Consider the following 21,480-nt stretch of genomic DNA (forward strand, 5'->3'; position numbering starts at 1 on the left):
GACAAAGCTATTAATTTTTGTTTGAGACTGTGCAGCACAGAATGAGGGCCTTTAGATATCTCCACATATATCAGCTCAGTCCTGGCTTGATACCTAAACCGTTTATGCTGGCCTGCAAGGAAGCACAGTTGGGCAAAGTCTGGAGAGATTCATAAATGTTGCGTGGGTCAAACTTATCTTGTGTAAAAGCCACTTCTTGAGCCTCTTTTCAGAATTCAACCTGCTGCGAACAAATTGCTTCTGTAGGAAAGCTGTCCCCTCTCCTTCCCTGATGCTATTCCCATGCAAGGAACAATTAATGCAATAGTTTCAAAGTGTAGCTGCAGCTCTTTGACCTGTAGGACTTACTATTTTTGTAAAATCTGTCTGGGGTTTATTTTTTCATTATTTCCAGAGTAATCTACATTTGGGTTGTGCTATTTCTGTAGGCCAGTTTTCATCTAGAGTCTCAGCAGAGACTGTGAGAGAGTTCGGATGCTTATACATGAGAAGACTTGCAGATTTGGGATTTATTTTAGTTTAGCTGCCTTGATTCATCTTTACAAAGGCTTTTCACTGGAAAGGTGACCTAAGTCACTTGAACTGAAGGGTATTATGCTTGCTGTATGTCACTCAACACAAGGCACATGGATCTGGGGTCCCAATCCAGAGTGCACTGGGATCAGCCTATGTCTGTTGACTTAAATGAACTTTGGATAAGGCTCAGCAAAGAATTTGGTGTGTCAGGGATGCAGGCTCCACTTCGGTGTCACAGTTGCAAAAATGGTTTGGGTATGAGCTTGGCACAAGGAATTTGGCAGTTGAGAATGGAAGATGGGGTTGGTTTTAAACAGTCATGGCACCCTGCATTCCTCGCTTGTGTCTACTCATCTACACTTTATCTGAGTCCATCTGAAGTAAAAAGTGGATAGATGTTTCTCAGTCTTCAGCTTTTCCAAAAGCTTTTCTAAAAGCTTCTGTTTAAATGAATATGTGTATCTACTCACATGCAGTAATGTTAGGATTTTTAATATTCATGCTATTTTCTCCTTGTCTTAGTCAAGACACTTTTATCCACCCCGCAAAACAGGTGGTGGGAACAAACCATGAACCATTTTTATTCCATGCATCTCCCAGGCTGTTGCAGGCCAGTCCAAAGCTAGTAGGGCAGGGCTTAGCATTTTGCCTGGTATTCATATGCTAGCATATGAAAGGGAGAGCTTGCTTCTTCAAACTTTGGCTTTGGGTTTTGTTATGAGCTATGTGAATAGCTTTGTGACTTCCATGTAGGCAGGATCACTTCTAATCCAGTGCCATGCCTTTCAGTCAAACACAGGAAGAAAAACCCTATGGTGTTGGAGGGTTTATGCCCTATGGATGGAAAGGAGTCCTCTCAGGGGCAGCCACATGTTTTTATGCTTTTGTGGGATTTGACTGTATTGCTACCACAGGTAAGAGAGAAGATATCTTCATTCTGGTTATGAACCTGGCTGCTGGTAGATAGACTTTCAGTAATGTTGCAGAGCACAGATAACAGGGAATTCAGGGCACTGCATTTGTTGTCCCTCTGAACCTCAGCTCAAAATAGGCTTTTGGCTCAGCTACTCCTAATAATGAAAGTGCTGAATTTGTTCAAGTCCCTGAGTGCCCGAGTGCTGAATTCTAGCTGCTGTGACACACAGATACACTGTACAACTCACGAGCTTCCTTCCTTCTTTGCCTGCAGGGCCCAAGCTTGTGGATGGTCAGTGATGACACTAACCATGTCATACTCCACAGGAAACATGTCCAGATTTACCAGCTAGGCAAACATGGAAGGCCTGGTATGAATTTAAGCCTCTAAGTCCAGATGATACTTTAATCAACAGGTTATTCTGGAACAGAGTTCTTCAGTGCCTTCAGCTGAAGAAGCTCTGATGGCTTGGAGTATTTTAAAGAACCAGGGAAAGAGGAAGCCTCTGGGGAGTAATCTGCACCCTAAAGCTGTGCCTCAGAATCAGGAGGAGTTTTTACCTCTAAAGGTTAAATGGTCTCATTTTGAGAGAGAAGCCGTCAGCATAGTCATATTTCTTGTGGCTTAGAAGAATCTTAATTCCCTGAAGAAGGGATTATCCTTAATTTCACATTTGGCAAGAACTGTTGGAGCAGAGGGAGAAGGAAATCATCACAGACAGATGAAAGCATTACTGCTTGTCTTGTTCCAAGCAAGGAGTTTGAGAAATGTTGGCTCCATTACTCCAGCCAGCCCTGGAGCCTCTCCTTATAGGAGAAACACGTTTATCTGCTTTTGACTTGTAGGTGTATGGATCTGTGTTTATCAGTTCATCCTGCTGAAATGCTGTACCTTAGGAGCTCTTGCTTTCAGAGCAGTTTTGTAGGACTAGGAAGGTGCAAATCTGGTTTGTAAATGATCTGTGCCTGAATTTTGAAGAATTTTCAGTTTTTACACACATTTTTTTCCTACTTGGTTGTTGAAAAATTTCCATAAAAACTAGCGTGGGTCCTTTTTTAAAGATACATTTTCAAAGATCCATATGACTTTTAGGCCCTCTGCCTTTCTCTGTAATGGGCACCTATTGTGCCATGATCAGGGTGTATTAGTTCCAGTGGAGATACTACTAATATGGACATCCAAGGATTTTCCCTACAACTGCACAGTAATTTCATGTTCTTTTATCTCTGATCATTGAACTTGTCCTGGATCTGCACCATTAGGATAGAAGGAGTATAGAAGGACGATCTGTTTTGGGGAAAGAACTATTTTAAATCCAGATTGTTTCTGTGCCTGAGTTTGCACATGTGTGTCAGAAGGAGTGACAGGAGCAACAGAAATGGGAGCAAACAGGCTGTGGTGTGACAAGTGGATGGAGCAGGCCATTGTCAGCATTATGGTCAAAGAGCACCTCTGTGCCCATGAAACGTTTGAAAGCCCCAGCCAGCATGCCTGCCCTAGGCTGGGATAAAGTTTTTGCTCGTCATTTAGCTGATACTTAGATTTCTTTCTTCTAGGTGAGGAGGTAAAAAACCCTCAGAAGGCCATTCCTATTGGCATTGTGGCATCTCTGCTCGTCTGCTTTGTGGCTTATTTTGGTGTGTCAGCTGCCTTGACACTCATGATGCCTTACTACCAGCTGGATACCAATAGCCCTTTACCCAATGCCTTTAAATATGTGGGTTGGGATGGAGCCAATTATGCAGTGGCTATCGGTTCCTTGTGTGCACTTTCTACAAGGTAAGACACTGCTTATCATTTCTGCATCTTTCAGGGCAAATATGTATCTCAACTTCCTTTAAAAAATGGAGCAGAGAACAGGGATGAAGTTCAAAAGTATCAGGATTTCACACTGTGATAAATACCAGAGAAGCAGGTGACCAGTATCACTTCAGAAACTCCCATCTTAGCATAACACCCAGCAGGTGCATCTCAGGAATACAAATCTGGATTGAGTGACTAAGTCATGGAGGCAGCTATGCAATGCAAGCACGGTTTGGGTGCAAGACACCCTGACCTACTGGGTGGAGAGTAGACTTGTGTCAGGTACTGCAGGGTGCATCTTCAGGAGCTCATGGAGCTTACCATATCCAGGGCCATCTGTCTGCAGGTTACCTGCAGGACAACCATCTGGATGGGAAGCAGGGCAGGCTGGAGGCAGAATATGTCACCTCCTGAACTCAGGAGGCCTAATTCAGATCAATTTAGACATACTCAATTAGGTGAGCAACACTCAGAGGCTCATAGAAGTTACAGCCCTTTTACTGCCTGAAAGTCAGCCTGGTTTTATGCCCCAAGGCTAAATTTAAGTATCCAAAATCGTGGCGCTGTACCTCAGTTACCAGCTATCAGTAACATGGGTGGTCAGAGGGAGCCCTTGAAGGAGAAGCTGAAGTGAATGAAAGCCACCCCTTTCCATAATCACACTGCCATAAACTTGCTTTCATTTGTGTGCCTGTGCTCAGCAAGAGGTGATATAAGCAGATTATGTCTCCTTCCTGTGTCTGTAGTCTCCTTGGCTCCATGTTTCCGATGCCTCGAATAATTTATGCTATGGCAGAAGATGGACTTCTCTTTAAATTTTTGGCTAAAGTCAATGAGAAGAGAAAAACTCCCTTAATTGCAACAGCGACATCAGGAGCTACTGCAGGTAGGATCCAAAGACTTGCACGAATCTGTGGAAAGGAGATGTAAGCTCATCTTTAGGACAGATAAGTCCGCTTGACTCTAGCCCACTTACTAATTGGATATATTGCAGAACACAACATCCCAGAGGGTGTCCTGGATTTCCAGGGCATGCCCTGGGGAGTCTGGCTGAGCATGAGAAGCTCGCTGTGTGCCTGTCTGTCTTTCTCAGAGCTCATTGCTGCCATCCTGTCTCATGCGAGGAACTGCCTATATCTGCTCCCTGGGTGCTTAGCCAGCCTTAAAAGTAATTAACTTCCTGCAGGGTGGCAGCCTGGGGTGTCCCAGCATCCTTGTGGCTGTTGGCTTGGCTGGCTTGGCTGAAGACACCACACTGCCTGCAGGTCGCAGCTCTGCAGAAGATGCCAGAGCAGCTGGAGACAGGCAGATGGGCCCTGTGGCACTGGCATTTATTAATCAGTTAGTCACAGCTGGCAGCCATCCTGTTCTCCCCTTCCTTCTCCTGGTCCCCCAGAAGTATGGGAATTAAACCTCCCAGACAGCAAGGATGAGCAGCTTACCCTGTACTTGCAGCCGCCCCATTCCTCACGATGCCTGGCAAAGAGGAGAGCCTTGTTGCTTCCTCTTTATCTTCTGCTGCAAATGCAGGATGAGACGTGGGTACAAGAAAGTGCCACCTTTGGTGGGGAGTTGCTGCCAGACTGCTGTCCTGGCTCTGAGCTCCTGTGAAAGGGCTCAGCTTCTGCCACTGGGACTCACAGAGCCTCCTCACAGCTTCCTTCTCCCGCACCTTCTTCTTCAGGTATTCTTGGGTCCAGACCGTAGTGGGGTAGGAAAAAGAGCACTTTAAGTAAAGAACCCAAGCTTTGTAGTCTCATCCAAACGGTCCATAGTGCCTGTGACCAAAGCCCATACAAAGCTGCAGGGGTCAGCACTTGCCAGCAGAGTTTGAAGGCTGGGTTGGTTGTTGGGGTCCAGGTTGTATATTAAGGACAGGCTGGGCCGAGCTCAGCTCTGAGGTCCCTACACTCTCATATGACTGTTGGCATCACCCAATGTCTGACTGTGTGTCTTTTATCCACTTATTTGCCTTCTGAAAGCCCTATACAAACTCCTGAACAACTGAGGTTACCTGGTATGGGTGTGTAAGCAGGGTAATCCCTGAGGGATGGCAGCCTTTTTCTGGAAACCCCCATGATGATGCCTGCTACTCCAAGATGCCCTCTTTAATGGTTGGTGCCACTGCATGCACAAGCTTGGTTTCACCCCAGCTGAGCTGAGACACCAGAGCAAGGTGCTGCCCATCCTCTGTTCCCTCTACCTACTTCCAGGAGATAACTGTGGCTTTAGGAGTGCTGCAGCTCCACTGAGGGGACTACCAATAAGGTTGTGGCTTAAACCTGTGATTATTATTGGTAATTGGGTGAACATATCCATGTGAGACAAACAGGCTGGAATTTACTGTAGTAAACATTTCCTATTTCAGCTAGTGAGGCTGGGACAGCCCGTGGGAGCTTGAGGTGTTCATGCATCATGGCCTGCCTTTCCTCGTCTTGGGACATCTTGAGCTCCCCTGCCAAGTCCTGAGCAAGAGTCACATGTGTGCTGCATTGTTATTAACGCTTCTGAGATGTGCATGTTCTGCCACATTGCTGATTTTTCTTCTCTCTCACCTTCCTCCCCTCCTACAGCTGTTATGGCCTTTCTCTTTGACTTGAAAGATCTTGTGGACCTCATGTCCATTGGAACCCTCCTGGCTTACTCCTTGGTAGCAGCTTGTGTGTTGGTACTGAGGTAAGAATGTACAAACTTTGTCTCATCTGTCACATAGACAGAAATCCACACAGCAGTCAAACGCCCTCGTAGTTTCTATAGGCTCTAGCTACATGTGTGTGAAAGGCTTGTTTTTTTAAGCTCATGGGAGATTTTGTTAGCTGGATCTACAGGGAGGTCCTCTGAACTTGGTTAACCCTTGTTCCATGCCAGTCCTGCTGTGGTCAACTCTAAATGGCCTGGGAGATATGCCAAGGGGTAGGGATGATAGGTAGATGTGTGATCCTGGATGCCTGCCTTGTCACCACTCTTGTCCCCAGTGTGGGTTGTCCTCCTTTTGAAAGGTGATTCGAGATAAAGTCTAGCAGCAGGAATAGAACTGAGCAGGTCTTTGCAGGATCAGTGCCTTAAGTGTGTGTCTTTTAGAAATGCTGAGCTCCCACAGCTTCCCAAACCTAAGCTAAAAGTCTAGGGTCTTCAGTGCTTGGCACCTTACAGACAACAGCAGTCGACTCAGGAAAACTATGCTCTGAAGACCATGTTACCGAAAGATACATTTGTATGTTCAATTACTTATTCAGAAGCAGATGGAGACTTTCACAGCAAATGCACTGAACTAAGAACAGTCTTGCAGCAGGTGAAGGGCCAGTGCTGTTGTGTGGTACCATTGCTTTGTTTGTGCTCTCCTCCCTGCCCCTTGAAAATTCTTGCCAGTTTACCTTGTCCTTCTTAATTTTCCGGATTTCCCATCCTACTCTTTTCCTCAGAGCTAGAAATGGCTTTTTAATTTGTTTTTGCAAGTTGCTGTACCTATTGCATGACATTTCCCCCATCATGGGTTGGCAAAACTGACAGCCTCTCTTGTACTGGCCTGGGCAGCTGATTTGTCTGCCCCTTGACTGTTTAATGATGTAGCAGCTGAATTGTTTCCAAAGCTGTAAGATCCTGCTTCTAGTTTCTTGCTATAGCTGGACCAAAGGATTTCACTGCATTTCACAATTCTCAGTGTTTAACAAATGCCTCATTGTGAACACATCCCCACAGGAACAGTTTTAAGGTGACTTTTGAAGTGGTCCAGTCCTTTAGTCAGACTTGTGGCTGAGTCACTGACAAAACCTTCTTAACAGAGAGCTGAGGCTGGAAAAGTGTTTTTTATTTATGGATCCACATGGTTCTGTGTCACAGCCCTGTTGAATGTGCTGCTCACACATGCAACAAGCATTCTTGCTTCAGCTCTTCCCTGTGTGGCATCAGACAAGCTAGCAGAGGAGCCTGGGATGGAGGAGCATAGGGCACCAGGAATGTCACTGCAGGGTGCCATAGCTGCAGAGCTGTTAGCTCAGCCACCTCTGTGCCAAAATGCAAGAGGAGAACTGCACAGATGACACAGTGGCCTGGTTATGACCACCTCTGCTGCTTCCTTCTCCTGTCACCAATCATGTCTTGGTGACATGGATGACAGGGTTCATGAAAGGGAGCATTGTCCGCTTTAAAACACTTACGTTACAACTAAGCTGTAGATGATAAGAGCTGGCCATGTTTGCTTACATCATGATGATGTCATTCCTCAAATTTCCCCTTGAAGCAGAAGGGTATAGATGTGATGTGGGCCTGTTCTGGTGCTGCAGTGGTCTGGCATGCAGCCATGACTGACTGCGTGGCTTTTAAATGAGAGTGCCACAAACTAACAGGCTCTTGGTGTCATTTCCTTTTCCTAGGTACCAGCCAGAGCAGCCTAATTTGGCATACCAGATGGCTAGGTCGACAGAGGAGGCAGATAACAACGAGTCTGTGAGCACCAGTGAGTCACAGGCTGGGATTCTGCCAGAGGAAGAGGAGAAGTTTTCCTTCAAAGCCATACTGTGTTCCTCAGATTCAGATCCTTCCAAATTCTCTGGTTCAGTGGTGAACATCTCAACCTTCATCATTGGTAAGAGCTGGGCAGTGTGTCTCTGGGCAGTGAGTCAGCTGGTAGGTCTTTGTACTCACCATGGTGGGGAAACTCAGCTCCTTGATGTGATTTTGATGAGCTCTTGTAATGGCCTAAATAACTGAAGATCTACAGATTAAATTTCTGACTTCAAAAGAAATTCACAGATGTGGGGTGTGGGGGTGTATTGTGGGAAAGGCATATCTGTTATGGTTAGGGTTTTTGTGAGTTGCTCTTTTGTTTGCTGAGCTTTCATATTCTGCTTTGCCTGCTTATGATTTGTTCTTGGGTTTTCCTTGTATCAAAAAAAAAAAAAATCAGTAACCTTTGGTGTCTGTTCACAGGTTTCCTTATTGTGGGTATCTGTATCCTGACTTCCCTTGAGCCAAACATTCTGATAAACACTGTACAGATTATTGCCGCCATCCTTCTTGTCACTATCATCTTCATTATACGGAAACAGCCTGAAAGCAAAACCAAACTCTCCTTTAAGGTGAATGTCCTGGGACATGTAGCTAGAAAAGAGGTGTTAGGGAGGTGGTTGGAGGTGGAAGTGTGTGTTGGCCTGTATGAGAAGGGGGGACCTGGCCAAATGGACATGCATAGAATATAGGCATGATGTGAACTTTTCTATCCAGGCCAAGCTGGAAGGGCAGAACCTGCTGCAGAGGTATGGCTGGAAGGGCAGGTCAGTACCCTGCTTTTTAAAGCAGATGGGTGTAGGATAGGGAGGAGACACAGACTGGAGGAAAGGGGATGGTTGTGAAGGGCCACATCAGATCACAGATACAGGAGGAGAAAGGACCGAAGAGGTAAACTTGTGTGTGAAGATCCAAGGGGTACTCACTAAAAGGCTCTTATAAAAGGCACTTTCATGTCCTCCTTAGTCCCCATGGAGGCTAATGGATGACCATTCTCTTCAACAGCTTTAAGTAAGAGGAACTCTGTTTTCCTGCCCTCTCTGAGTGCACCATCCTTTCCATATTAAACAAACACTAGGATGGGTTTTTCCCCCCAGACTACTCCTACAAGTCATGCTTTAAAATACTGATTTCAGGTAGTTCCCCAATTTATTAAATTAATTTTGGATTATAATTCCATCCTCCAAGCTGCTTTCATTTTGATTGCTCTTCAATTAAAGTTTTTCTGTAAACTCACAGATTTGAATAACTTAATATAGCAAGAATTTTCCAAGGTAGTGTCCAGGAGCAAAAAACTTAGGAACTCTCATCTAGACTGTATTTTCTGAATGTGCTTCTGAGGAGGTCTGTTCATCTTTCACTCAGGATATTTTACCTCCTTTTTTTTCTGTCAGCTGCTACCCTGTCTGAGAAAAAAAAAAATTACACCTGTCACAGCAAAATCTGTAATCGTAAAGTCATAGAATCATTTAGGTTGGAAAAGATCTTTAAGATCATCAAGTCCAACCATTAACCCAGCACTGCCAGGTCCACCACTGAACAATGTCCCTCAGTGCCACATCTACACAGCTTTTAAATACCTCCAGGGATGATGACTACACCACTTCCCTGGGCAGCCTGTTCCAATGCTTGATAACCTTGTCTTTTATCTCTGTGCTGTTCTTCAGACATTTGCAACCTGACTGTGATTTTTCTCCAAAATCACTCTGGAAATCCAAGGCTGACCTGTGTGTTTCCTGGTTGTTTTTCTGTATTTTTTTAATAGGTAATTTTTCTCCCTTGTCCAGTCTTTAGAGACCTTACCAGTCTACCAAGACGTCTCGGAGTTGCTTATTTAATAGTTCAGAGCTCACTTCTGCAATCTCTGGGTACATAACTAACCCACTCAGGGAAATTTTATTTTTCTCTACTGACTTGACAAAGCCAAATTTAGAAGAATATTCTTCTTTTCTCTTCTAATTTGTGTGCCTATCCCCTCTCTCTAACGATGTGAGCAGCTACTTAGCATAATTTTTTTTTCTGACAAAGCTTAAATCAAGAAAGTCCCACATTTCAGACTGTTTGTTTTTGTAAATCTCATTTTCTCTTAGGAGCAAAGTTCTCTTTTCACTTAGTTCCGCCATATTCAGAAACCTTTCTATTATAATTTGCCTTGTTTGATTTTATCTTTGCATACCAGTGCTATTTTTTATGTTCTTATTTTTGCATTTTGGCTTTACTGTCTCATTCTTTGATTCTCCAACCACTAAGGCATCCTTGGTACAGCTGTAGTCATGTCTTGCAGTATTTGCTGGTTTTCTTTGCTTTGGGATAATTTGCTCTCTATTGCTTCATTACCTTGGTACCTGCTGGATGAAGTTCTTCAGGTCCCTCCCATGACATTCCCCTTATCTTCATCTCTTGGTCTTCAGTAGGTGCATATGATGATACAGTCCTTGGTTTTTACTCTTCTCTCCTTTGCCCCACAAGTGTTTAGTATTGCCACTAAAGCTTGCCTCTTGCCTTCTTCCAGACCACAAAACAAACTTTTAAAACAGTTGAACAGCATTGTTCACGTCTCCCTCCCATGGTGGATTGATGTCCTTTTGGGTTTAACCTTGCCTTTTCTCAGATCTGGCAGCTGAAGAGTTGGTAACAGCTGTTACTTCCCATGTACAAGGGATGTGATGTTCTTTCCTGCCCATTAATCATGCCTGTGGATGTGTAACACACACCTTGTTCTTTTTCAGGTACCTTTTTTGCCCTTTCTTCCTGTTGGGAGTATTTTTGTGAACGTTTACCTCATGATGCAGCTAGACGCAGGCACATGGGTCCGGTTTGCAATCTGGATGCTCCTAGGTGAGTTAGAGTGATAAGTGCTATGTCCAAAATTACTAGATTTTGTTAACCATAAATTTACTGTAGCATTCCTGGGAGGGATTCTGCACTGATCATCCTTGGGTGGTTGCCCTGGTGACTTAACTGAAGCCATTTAGGCAGCATGTCACAAGCTTTGTTTCAAATCCAAGGGTCTTGATGCCTTTGTGGGGTCAAAACAACAACCCATGAACCATCTTACAGGTCTCGTTGCCAGCAAGAAACCACAGTTTCTTGTTGGCTGGCCTTAAGCTGCTGTCCAGGTGCTGGGGCTTGTGCTTCTGGAGATGAAGAAGCTGAGCTGCATCCCAAGATGCTCCCAGCAGCCATGTAGATAAGTCTGAATTGCCTGAAATGCTCAAATCGGGGTCCCATTTGGCACTGAGATAGATTGACTTTTAAAGGCTGGTACCTGTGTTCATGGCTTTTTTTCCCTTAGGAAGGTAGTGGCTGTCTGCTAGAAGCTAACTGTGAGGATGGCTGGACTTACACTGGTGTAACTTGACTTAGTGGGTGGGAATAGGGGTTTCTGTTTCCTTGCAGAGCTAACAGTGCCCTCTCCCTTGGCTTCCACAGGCTTTATCATCTACTTTTCCTATGGAATATGGCATAGTGTGGAAGCCAGCTATGCAGCCTCAGCAGAAGTGGAGAGAAACACAGACACTGGCTCAGACAGCTGTAAATGACTATGGTTGGCTTACGGGCGACTGAAGAATGGCTGTGGTGAAAGAAACTTTTTGGTGGGGATCCTGAACCAGATCACACCTGTAATCAGTAATGCAGAAATACTGAAGCGGAATGCAGGCCTCCCCATCTCTGTTACTGCAGCTTGCAGTTTGTTTAGCAGCACAGTTAAAAGGGACCACAAGATAAAAAGCCACAACTCTGGCGTGCTCCCAGCAGCACTGGCAGCTCATCTGGGGCGCTTCCCTCTCTCCCTCACCTGTTTTGTTTTGGTTTTTTTTCCCCCAGTGTGTAGAAAGAGAACTGCTTCTGTGTGCAAATGCTGCTGTAAAACCAGGCCTCCCAAATGTCTTTCTTTCAGTAGCCCTGGGAATTACCTCCCCACAGATAGTCTACCTGATTATACATGGAGTATATTTTGCAGTGCTACTGTCAGCCATAGACCAGATCCATCATTTACCCTATGTGAGCTGTACCTTCTGTGTACATACAAAAAAAAAAGGCTCTCACCAAACACTAGATTTCACCAGGTTAAGAAAACACCTGCAAGATTTGCATTCTTTAAAGTATCAGGTCTCATATTTTTTGTTTTATTTGACTGGTTTTTTTTAGCTATGTACTCACATGCTTTAAAGCACGTCAGTGCTCTGAAATGGTGGGAAGGTTTGTGGTCTCTGATTGTCAGGTGAGTGATCGCTTGCCAGCACACAGGTAACACCAGCAGGTGTTCCTCCTGACTCCACGGAGGAATTGCCAGGTTTAGTCAGGAAACTGTGTGGTGCAAGTACTGCAAAGGCTTGAAAACAACAGATGTCTCTGAAGAGCTGTCCTACCTCTTTGCCTTGGAAATCAGCAGTGGTGTGGCTGTTGTGGTGGGGTGGCGAGCAGAACTGGGCCAGCTCTGACAGCAAGTGGAGCCCTATTTTCCTCCCCCCACATCAGTTTTGTGTGCTGGCTGCATGGCATTAGCAAAGAATTTGGCTGTGATACTTTGGTTTGACCGTGGTGGGTGGAGCACATTCCTGCCCTGGGAAGGGAAGCACAGGAGGATCCTCAGGCATGAAGTTCATACATGAGCAGGGCCTGGTGTCTGCCTCGTGCCCATGGGAAGCTGTGGGGGTTTGCAGGGGCTTCTCAGTCCCAACAGAGCATGCAGCCCTGAAAACACCACTAAACTCTAGGGTCCGACTTCCTGAGGGGAGCTTTCTCTTTGGAGCTGGAGATTGTCTCCATAGCCTGCCTGGAGCAAAAGGCAGGAAATTTGGAGTTGAGACCAGGGTCTGTGTTTGGTTGGCAATGCCTTGGTTTTGGCTGTAAGATGAATTTTTGTTTTAATTCTCTTTAAGAGCTTTCCCTAGTCAAATTAATTCACTACCCTAAAAAGGCTTATTAAAGCACCATGAAGGTGATCCATGCCCAAATAATGCCACTGATTTAAATTCAAATCAGTGAAAAACAAATCATAGAATTGTGGAATGGTTTGGGTTGGAAGGGGCCTTTGAAGATCATCTGGCCCAGCTTACCTGACATTGGCAAGGACATGTTTCACTCAGTCAGGTTGCTCAAAACTCTGTCCAGCCTGACCTCAAACACTTCTGGGGTTGGAGCATCCCAAAGAGATAATGCAGAAATCCCCTTTCTTGACATGAGTGGATGCTTTCCTAGGTGTCCTCCATACTACTGCCTCTGAACAGTGGACAATCTTTAATTTGTTTGTCAGAATGGCTCTTGCTGATGAAGTGACGGGCTCTTGTACCTGTCATTGCGTTGCAGAATGGAAGAACAGACCCCTGAATGACTTGCCCAGGGTCTCACCAGGCATCTGATGCAGCAGAAAGGGGAATCAGAGCATCTCCTGGATTACATGGCTGGATTGTGGACCATTACTCAAATGTTTGCAAGAAAGACTTTACAGCCTTTCTGCCCAATGAAAAGTTTTAATCTTGGCTTGTTTCTAGTACACTGGGAGGCTTCTCTTGGCAGGGTTGGAATTTGAGGAAGTGAAGGCAATGTATTCATTGCCTCCCAAGTGCACTTCAGGGTGTGTTTTAAGTGCAGCTTTCCCCACAAAATGAAGTCGGGTGTCTGCTCCAGTCGCCAGGTCTTGACCATCTGCCAAGCCTTTGCTCCTCATGCATATACAAAGTCTCACTTGAGCAGGGAGAGATGAATTTAGAAATTAAAAGCCACTAAGTTGAAGTCTATTTTGGTTAAACACGGGCAAGGTCAACACACGCCACAGCCTCCCAAAAGGCATGGGAAATGTGGGAGGGCAACAAGATGAAAACTCAGACAGGATCAAAGTTTCCTATTGTACTAAAAATATAGGAATGTTTTTCCCTACCTGGTTACCGGCTTCTGTGCAATGAAAACATGAAACTTGTGTCCTTGCCACAGCTTCATATGCACTGAGCAAGCCAGGGGCCTGGTGAAAGATTTTCAGGAGAATGTTATCGGGCACATTCCTGAGGTGGGGTATGACCTCGCCCCTTTTTAATCCTTGTGGCAAAGCCTGAGCAGGTCCGTGGCTCTCAGCAGGAGGGCAGGGTGAGGGGATGGGGTGTTCAAACTGAGTGAACTGGAACATTGGGGAGTTCAGGTGTTTGCTGATAGGCTTGAACTACTCGCAGAAATGTTCCTGTTGCCACATGCTGGCGCATGACACCTTAATGGAAACACTGCAGACCACAATCCCTGTTCTGGGAGCCCCAGTCATATTGGAAGTATCCTAGAAAATGAATCCATAGAAACTCATAGCATGTGAGCCACTGTCAGGTAACCCAGCTGGCCAGCCATGCTACCAGAAGCCAATGACTGTCTAGAATCCACCTTTACCTTGATGGGGTAACCCTCTCGTGGGATTTTGCTTTGTTTTCCATTCATCTCAGTTTCTGGGGGCACAAAAAACACGACAGGACATGCTGATCTGTATGCACCAGCCCACAGGTGCACTGGCGCACGGATTTATTATCAGGAATATATTACACTTATCTGTACATCATAACTGAAATAATACAAACTCTTCCTGTAATCATTAGCCACATAATAAATGGGACCACAGAACTCCTGCTGCATGGGAAACTGTACAGAGGCTCCTCAGAGTGTCCATGGGACACAACCACAATCAGTGCAGAGACATAAAATACCTGATTTTGCACTTGATAGTTTTTCCTTTCCTCCCCCTGCCTGCCACCAACACAAGCCTTTGCCATGGTGCATCAACTAAGTCAACTCGTCTGTGCCAGCAGTTGCAGGAGGTGCCATCCCAGCAGGGCCAAATGGTACCTTCCCACAATAAAAAGGAGCTTTCTATGCCCCCTGCTCACTACCAGCTCTTCTGCCATCCCATGGCTCCTACCTGCTCCCAGCGCCCATCTCTGGAGCCCCTTGGGAGCAGCTGTAGGCTGCAGCGGTTTTATTGCCACTGCACCCTTCTGCATTGAGTAAAGATTAACGAAATCAAACAGCTTCCCTAAAGACAGAGCTGATAAAACCCTTTCTGCTTAGCGCTGGCTACATTCCCTCTCCTGCCAAAGGCCATCCTATTTCCAAATGGGAAAGTCCCTTCAGTGGCCATGGTGTTCAGAAGTCTCCAGTCCTGCAAAAGCAAACACTTCCCCTTGCTTGGCTTTGAACAGGGTGGGCCAGGGAGCATGGGCTAGAGATACAGCCCCTACCCTGCTGGGAATGCCAAGCTCACCTTGCATGGTTGCAGTTCCCTGGCAAGAGCAGGGCTTAGCAGTTTGGCCATGCATCTGGGGGTCTTCATTCCCTGGGGATGGCTGCCCCATTCAGGGGCTGCTCCCTTCCTCACACTGCCCAAGTGACCTGGGCTTTTCTTTCGCAGCTACTTAAGCACGCAGAGGCAAAGAAAGACAGGACAGAGGAAAAGTATAAAAAAGGAATAACCTTTTTTGGGGAAAAAAGTCCATGTTTCTGGGCTTGCACCAGAAGGAGCCACCCTTCACACCCCCCACAGGGACAGGTTGCTGGGTCCTTCTGGTTAGGCAAAACTTCCTGCAGCTTTGCTAGCAATTTGGCAGGCCCCAGAGGGTGTGCCAAGGAAGAATCTAGTGAGAGGCAGGATTGGGAGGCAAAAATTAGATGGGAAAGGGATTGGCAATGATACCAAATGATGATGGAGCTGGGTTCAGTCCCAGTTTTCCCACCATAAAAGCCCCACTCCCAATTCACTGCTGGAAGCATCTCCTGAATATGACTTTAAACCAACAAAGTGATAAGGAAAGCACCAGATAGAAAGGGGAAAGGTGAGTAAATTTTAACAGGTTCAGCCAGCCTGTCCTGGGCCAGTAATATGCTTTAGTGCATTTAGAGTAGCATTGTGGTAACAACTCCAGTTGTATCGTCTCAACCATTTTTACAAAGGGTAAAAAGGAGAATCCTAGAAACTACCAACAAGCCACTCTGACTAATCAGATGGCCTTCTGTAATGGTGTGACTGTGTTGATGAATGAGGGATGAGCAACTGATGTCATCGACCTGGACTCCACAAGGTCTTTGACATAGTTCCACACAACATCATTGTCGCTAAATTGGGGAGATAGAGCTTTGATGGATGGAAGCTGGATATGGAATTGGCTGGATGGTTGCATCCAGAGCAGCTCAGTGTCCAAATGGCAGTCAGTAAGAAGTGGGGTCCCTCAGGAATCAGCACTGGGACAGGTACTGTGTAATATCTTCTTAAATGACTCAGACAGTGGGATCAGGTGCATCCACAGCAAGTTTGCGGATGACACCAAGGGGAGTGATTCCGTTGATACATGGAGGGAAGGGATGCCATCCAGAGGGATCTGGACAGGCTCAGAAGGTGGGTCCACGTGAACATCATGTGGTTTAACAAGACCAAGCGCAAGGTCCTGCACCTGGGTGGGAGCAACCCTTGGCACGAATACAGGCTGGGGGATGAAGAGATTCAGAATACCTCTGCTAAGAAGGATTTGGGAATATTGGTGGATGAGAGGCTGGAAATAAACAACAATGGGTACTCAAGGCCCAGAAAGCCAGTTGTATCCTGGGCTGCATCCAAAGCAGCATGGCCAGCAGGGCAAGGGAGGGGAGTCTGCCCCTCTACTCCACTCTTGTGAGACCTAAGCTGCAGTACTGCATCCAGCTCTGGGGCCCCCAACATAAGAAGGACATGGATAACTTGGAGTGGGTCTAGAGGAGAGCCACAAAGATCTTAGAGGGCTGGAGCACCTCTTCTATGAAGACAGGGTTAGACAGTTGGAGTTGTTCAGCCTGGAGAAGAAAAGGCTCAGGGGAGAGCTTTTAGCAGCCTTCCAGAACCTAAAGGTGGCCTGTAAGAAAAATGGAGAAAGACTTTTTACTAGGGCCTGTAGTGACAGGACAAGGAACAGCGGTTTTAAATTGAAAGAGGATAGGTTTAGATTGGAGATAAGGAAGAGAAGTTTTGCAATGAGAGTGGTAGGATACTGGAACAGGTTGCCCAGAGAAGTGGACACCCCATTCCTGGAAGTGTTCAAGGCCAGGTTGGATGGAGCTCTGAGCAACCTGGTCTAATGAAAAGTGTCCCTGCCCATGGCAGTGGGGGTTGGACTAGATGGTCTTAAAGGTCCCTTCTAACCCAAATTACCCTATGATTCTATGATCTCACTATATCAGAATTATATTGGTGGACTGAAAGATGACAATGCTGTAGGTATTGCAAATATCTGTGCAGTTAGCAAGTATCAAAGTGATTAAAGTTGTACTTGGCGAGAAGGGGCTTTGTGTGTATGTGTGTGCTAGGTATCTATCTTACTTTCAGGTTGTACTTGCTGGACACACTAAAATCTAGCAATGCATTTCAACAGTAGTAGCTGGTGTGGCATGATCTATTCTAACAAGATGCTCAATTTACTCAGTATCACAGTACCATGCAAAAGCTGCTACAAAAATAAATTTCTCTAAGAAGGACAAAAAAAAATCACCTTATTTCTAAACACTGTGGAACAGGCCACAGGTGCTTTGATGGTTGTTGAAGCTGTATCTAAGCTGCAGTCTGTGAATCCTGAGTACTTCCCAGGAAAGCTGAAGCACAGCTCCCACTCGAGCAGGATGGCAGGGCTGTGCAATGCCACCGCTGTGGGTGCAGAGCATGCTGGTGCTACTGCACACCCCTGTGGGGAAGCCTCCCTCCTGCAGCACTCTGCACCCCAGGGATTTCCTCCAGGTACTGTCTCCCTGCTCACGTTGACCCCAGTGCACAAAGCAGGCCTGCACGCAGGCTCTTTGTCCTAAGCTGGGTAGAAAAGCATCCCACAAATCTCATTGTTTTTTAAATTATGCTCAGGGGTATTTTTATCTTGCTAGCAATGCCCGTGAGGGCCCTGCAGACAGTCCCAACCCCAGCTACTCCTCGGCCTCACCATCCTCTCAGGTGGGTGGTCACCCCAAGCCTGGGTGAACATATTTGCTTCTAGATGGGAAAGATAAAGGTAGTTTAGCCATTCATTTCCAAAGTGCTCTGTAACTTTGGGTAAGTTTAGCAATGTGAAATAATGCAGATATGTGGAAGGAAAGAAATTCTGACCTCATTTGCGCCCGTGTACTTGGCTATGCTCTATTTGGCATTTGAGGTGGAAGGAAGCTAGAGTCCCAGCAGGTGCCCAGTATCTCATCCTACTGTTGGAAACCTCTCATCCAGCAAAGGTCAAGGATGAACAACTTATTTTCTCCTTCTTGCTTCTGGGACTTGAAATAAAACAAAGTGGACAAGAACCTACAGCCAGAGATTTTGATTGCATCCAAACCACGACAAGGTAATACAAGATATAAGATCTGACTAGGGTTTAAAGACACTGAAATTGAACCATGTTAAACAGTAAACTCTACCAAATTTGCTAAACCCCTCAGTCTTCTCATCTCTAGCCTATCTCCACTTACAATATTAATGCTAAGAGTTAAAAAGCAGTGGATGGTATGCATATATTTTCTGGTGTTCAATGCAAAGGTGATGGTTTTGAAGGCAGTACTGTCTCAGAATTTCAAATTCGCTGGTGTTCATGTTACATAGAGTACCACTTGGTGGTCACTTGGAAGGCGCTTCTACTTCTGTGTAACTTTCTTCTAGGTTGGGTATAAATATTCCTGGGAGGCTAAACAGAAATGCATTTTGTTTACATACAAGTCTTAGGCACGAGTTAGAAAACTGCTGACTGTAATGAAAATATATCAGCACTTAGTAGTATCCAATAATATAAAAAATGCAATTCAGAACATCTGCAACTACATATATATGTGTGTGCGTCTATATATAGGTATAAAGGTACAATACGTACATGTATATAAACACAGACACATATACAGAAATATTCACAACTTGAACTATATTTGTAACTAACCTGAAATACTGCAGCAAAAGTTCATTCTGATGAACCATTAATAGAGCATTTCCCAACTTTTGGCTCTAACCATAGTCAAAATGTTCACACATCAAACTAAACCCTTTGCTATCCTAACTTTCTGCTGTTCTAGCTTTTGGCTATCTTTTTTGCTACCCTAATCAACATGTCAGAACCAAGAGTTTCTATGTGGGGACTATAAGAGTACCCTGCCTAGTGTAAAGCTATGCAGCTACTGAACATGCTTGCAGCCATGAACCCTGGGTGCCTGTTGATGGTAGTACTTCCTTGGATGGTAACATTTTGCAGATTGGAAATGCATAAAAGGCGGGGAATCTTCGGTGCACAGCTGTCGCTTCATCGCCGCAAGGTTCTGACTTTTGCTGGAGAGGAGTTCCCTGATGAGCAGCGATAAAAAGGAGTGGATGGTGCAGGTGGGAGTTTGACAGGGCTCACAGCATCTCCCTCCTGCAGCTTCCAGAGCAGCTCTTCATTAGTCCTGCTGAGCTTCTTCTTCTCCTCTACTTCCTTCTCAACATATTCTTGAAGATTTGCATTCTCCTCTGACAATTGCCTGGAGAGAGAAGCAGGACAACATGTAAGGCACTCCAGGGCAAAGATGGTGGCATTCATACAGCCAGGGCCAGGCGGGACTCAGAGCATGCCATGCCATGCCATGCCATGCCATGCCATGCCATGCCATCCCATCCCTTCCCTTCCCTTCCCCCTAGGGCTGCAGCTGAGCCACTGAAGCTGGGGTACACCTGTCCCCAGCTGTCTTCACTGCTGGGTGAGAAAAGCCTCTCCACAAGTCACAGATTCCCCCCTGATGTCTGACTCTGCCTCCAGATGCACGTGTGTGTTTGCTCTACACCACTTTGAGGCATCTTGGCTGCCAAAGGTTAGATGGGATAAGCCCCAGCCCTTCTCCCGGGCCTTGTGGCACTTGTGGAATGTCAGAGTAAGCACAAAGAGGGGTGACAGCAGTTGCATCGATGATTTTTTCAACTTGCTGCTAAGGCGTGCAAAGGGAAAGGTGTCTGCCCTTTCCATGCTCCTAGTTTTAGCTGATGTCCTGATGCAGGACACAGCTCAGCTTCAAGGCTTTCCCTCTACTCTGTAAAATGTCATGAGGCTATGGGTCCTTCTCCAGCTCCTTCCTCCTTGGTCCCAAAATATCCTCTATTCCAAACTGCAACACTAGGGAGACTTCACCAGCAACAACCAGGGAGGTATTCTCCCCAGAATGCCCAATAACTTAATGGCTTTTTGGGAGCTGGGGCATGGAAATCTCCCATGGGCACCACAGCCTCAGTGAGTCTGCACTCATCTAACCTGGTGACAGGTTTTGAAACAAATGGGGCAGGGCAGGGCAGGTAGACTGTGGGACCTGATCGAGACATGTTTTGGGCTTGTGCTGGCAACACCTCCATCCCGAAGGATGCATGCAGGAGCACCAGGCTTCTGCAGCCCCATTACGCTTGGGCAAGAGCCAGCTCCTGATGTGATCAACCTGTGGCAGCTCTGGGCAGGCACCTAACCTGATTTACAGGCAATTTATGATTTTATAGAAATGAACAGGGAGGAACCTAACCTTCCCCTAGGTGTTTTCAGTTCTCAGCAGCAGCTGGGTGTGGATTTTGGATGCACACAAAAAGTTCTCTACAACTCCTTTTCTGGGTGTGTCCTGAGGGCTGTAGCAGATGTCATGGACTGCTGGTCCACTCACCAAAGCCTATGAGAGGGTGGGGTTGGCATTTCTGATTTTGTTTAAAAGACAATTTTAAGAATTTCTGCTTTTTTAGCCTTGATTCCTACAGTAATGTGGCTCAGGTAATAATATGTCCGTTTCTTCCCCCAGCCCCTTAAAGTTCTGAGCCATGGAGCAGTGGGTAGCAAAGTCACCTTTATCTCTTGGGTGTTGGAAACTATCATTCTTCAGACGTCCCCAGTCCAAAGGACCCAAGAAATGCTGGCTGATTTGGAGGGAGGATCGAAATGCTGGGAAATCAGATGATTTATTGAAGTGCTTGGGGAAGTCCCTGCAGGGGCTCTGTGGAGCTCCCGCATCCAAAACTGGGTCATGATCTACCTGCAAGGCTCTTGTCCTTCCCTTTGTACCTGCCCTTGGCTGTAATTGGAAATCTCTCTGTGGTGCACCCCTCAGCCCCCCAGTGCCTCTGGGACCCCACCCTGCTCCTGGCTGTGCTGCAGAGACTGGCTTTGCTCTGGCTCCCCTCCCTCCTCACTGCTGCTGGGCTGCCACAGCCGCTTGGGCACCCAAACTGCAAGTTGGCACAAATTGCTCTAATCCGGGGCAGCTCCCTGAGCTCCTTCACGCTGCACTTCCCAGGCAGTGCCAGTACAACAGAAATCAGCAGTCAGGGCGGTTACTGCTGCCAGGAAAATGCATGCTTTAATAACTCCAGCTTTAAAGCCCTGGCTGTCCCTATAAATGCCCCACAGCTGTCTCCAGAGAGTTACTGTTGAAAATTATTCTCCTTGAAGCTGACTTTCCAGCCTGACCTCAAATTCAGAATTTCTCCTAAAGGGTGTTTTTGAAAGCAGGTCCTACACAGTTGCAGGCAACAAGCAAAGTGCTGCAGCTGGATGCCAGCAGGGAGAGGAGGGAGGGTGTTGTTCACCCAGCCAGAGGCAGGGAGCTGCAATGCAGAGATGCCAAGCACTGAACCCTGGCTGCCGTCAGGCATGGAGAGAGACTGCCACTTCCAGGCCACAATTTATCCAGCTCAAAAGCAGGTGTCTCAAACTGAGCTGGTGAACCAGACCTTAAAGATTAACAGTTTTCCTCCCCCAGCACAGAAATGCTGTAGA

At 46.2% G+C, this 21,480-nt stretch overlaps 2 protein-coding genes across 9 annotated transcripts in view; one reads left to right on the forward strand and one right to left on the reverse strand.

Annotated features, from left to right (window-relative positions):
- SLC7A1 (solute carrier family 7 member 1) overlaps positions 1-13,624 on the forward strand; it is a 39,574-nt gene extending 25,950 nt beyond the window's left edge. For 3 of the 5 annotated variants that reach the window (XM_085062180.1, XM_085062202.1, XM_085062208.1), the window contains 8 exons: positions 1,306-1,430; positions 2,989-3,211; positions 3,982-4,121; positions 5,809-5,911; positions 7,609-7,820; positions 8,165-8,313; positions 10,471-10,579; positions 11,174-11,850. In XM_085062180.1, coding sequence (XP_084918306.1) covers positions 1,306-1,430; positions 2,989-3,211; positions 3,982-4,121; positions 5,809-5,911; positions 7,609-7,820; positions 8,165-8,313; positions 10,471-10,579; positions 11,174-11,283 — 1,171 coding nt within the window. In that variant the 3' untranslated portion in view covers positions 11,284-11,850. Of the gene's footprint in view, positions 1-1,305; positions 1,431-2,988; positions 3,212-3,981; positions 4,122-5,808; positions 5,912-7,608; positions 7,821-8,164; positions 8,314-10,470; positions 10,580-11,173; positions 11,851-13,054 lie in introns of those variants that run through there. The other 2 variants (XR_014852623.1, XM_085062194.1) reach the window with 2 other exon arrangements.
- A 576-nt stretch (positions 13,625-14,200) lies between these two features.
- The window catches only part of MTUS2 (microtubule associated scaffold protein 2), a 262,109-nt gene continuing 254,829 nt past the window's right edge, over positions 14,201-21,480 (reverse strand). For all 4 annotated transcript variants that reach the window (XM_085062168.1, XM_085062149.1, XM_085062144.1 and 1 more), the window contains one exon: positions 14,201-19,219. In XM_085062168.1, coding sequence (XP_084918294.1) covers positions 19,003-19,219 — 217 coding nt within the window. In that variant the 3' untranslated portion in view covers positions 14,201-19,002. The remainder of the gene's footprint in view (positions 19,220-21,480) is intronic.

Source organism: Lichenostomus cassidix, chromosome 1 (genome assembly GCF_008360975.1).
Source record: "Lichenostomus cassidix isolate B80296 chromosome 1, HeHo_3.0, whole genome shotgun sequence".
Classification (NCBI taxonomy): domain Eukaryota; kingdom Metazoa; phylum Chordata; class Aves; order Passeriformes; family Meliphagidae; genus Lichenostomus; species Lichenostomus cassidix.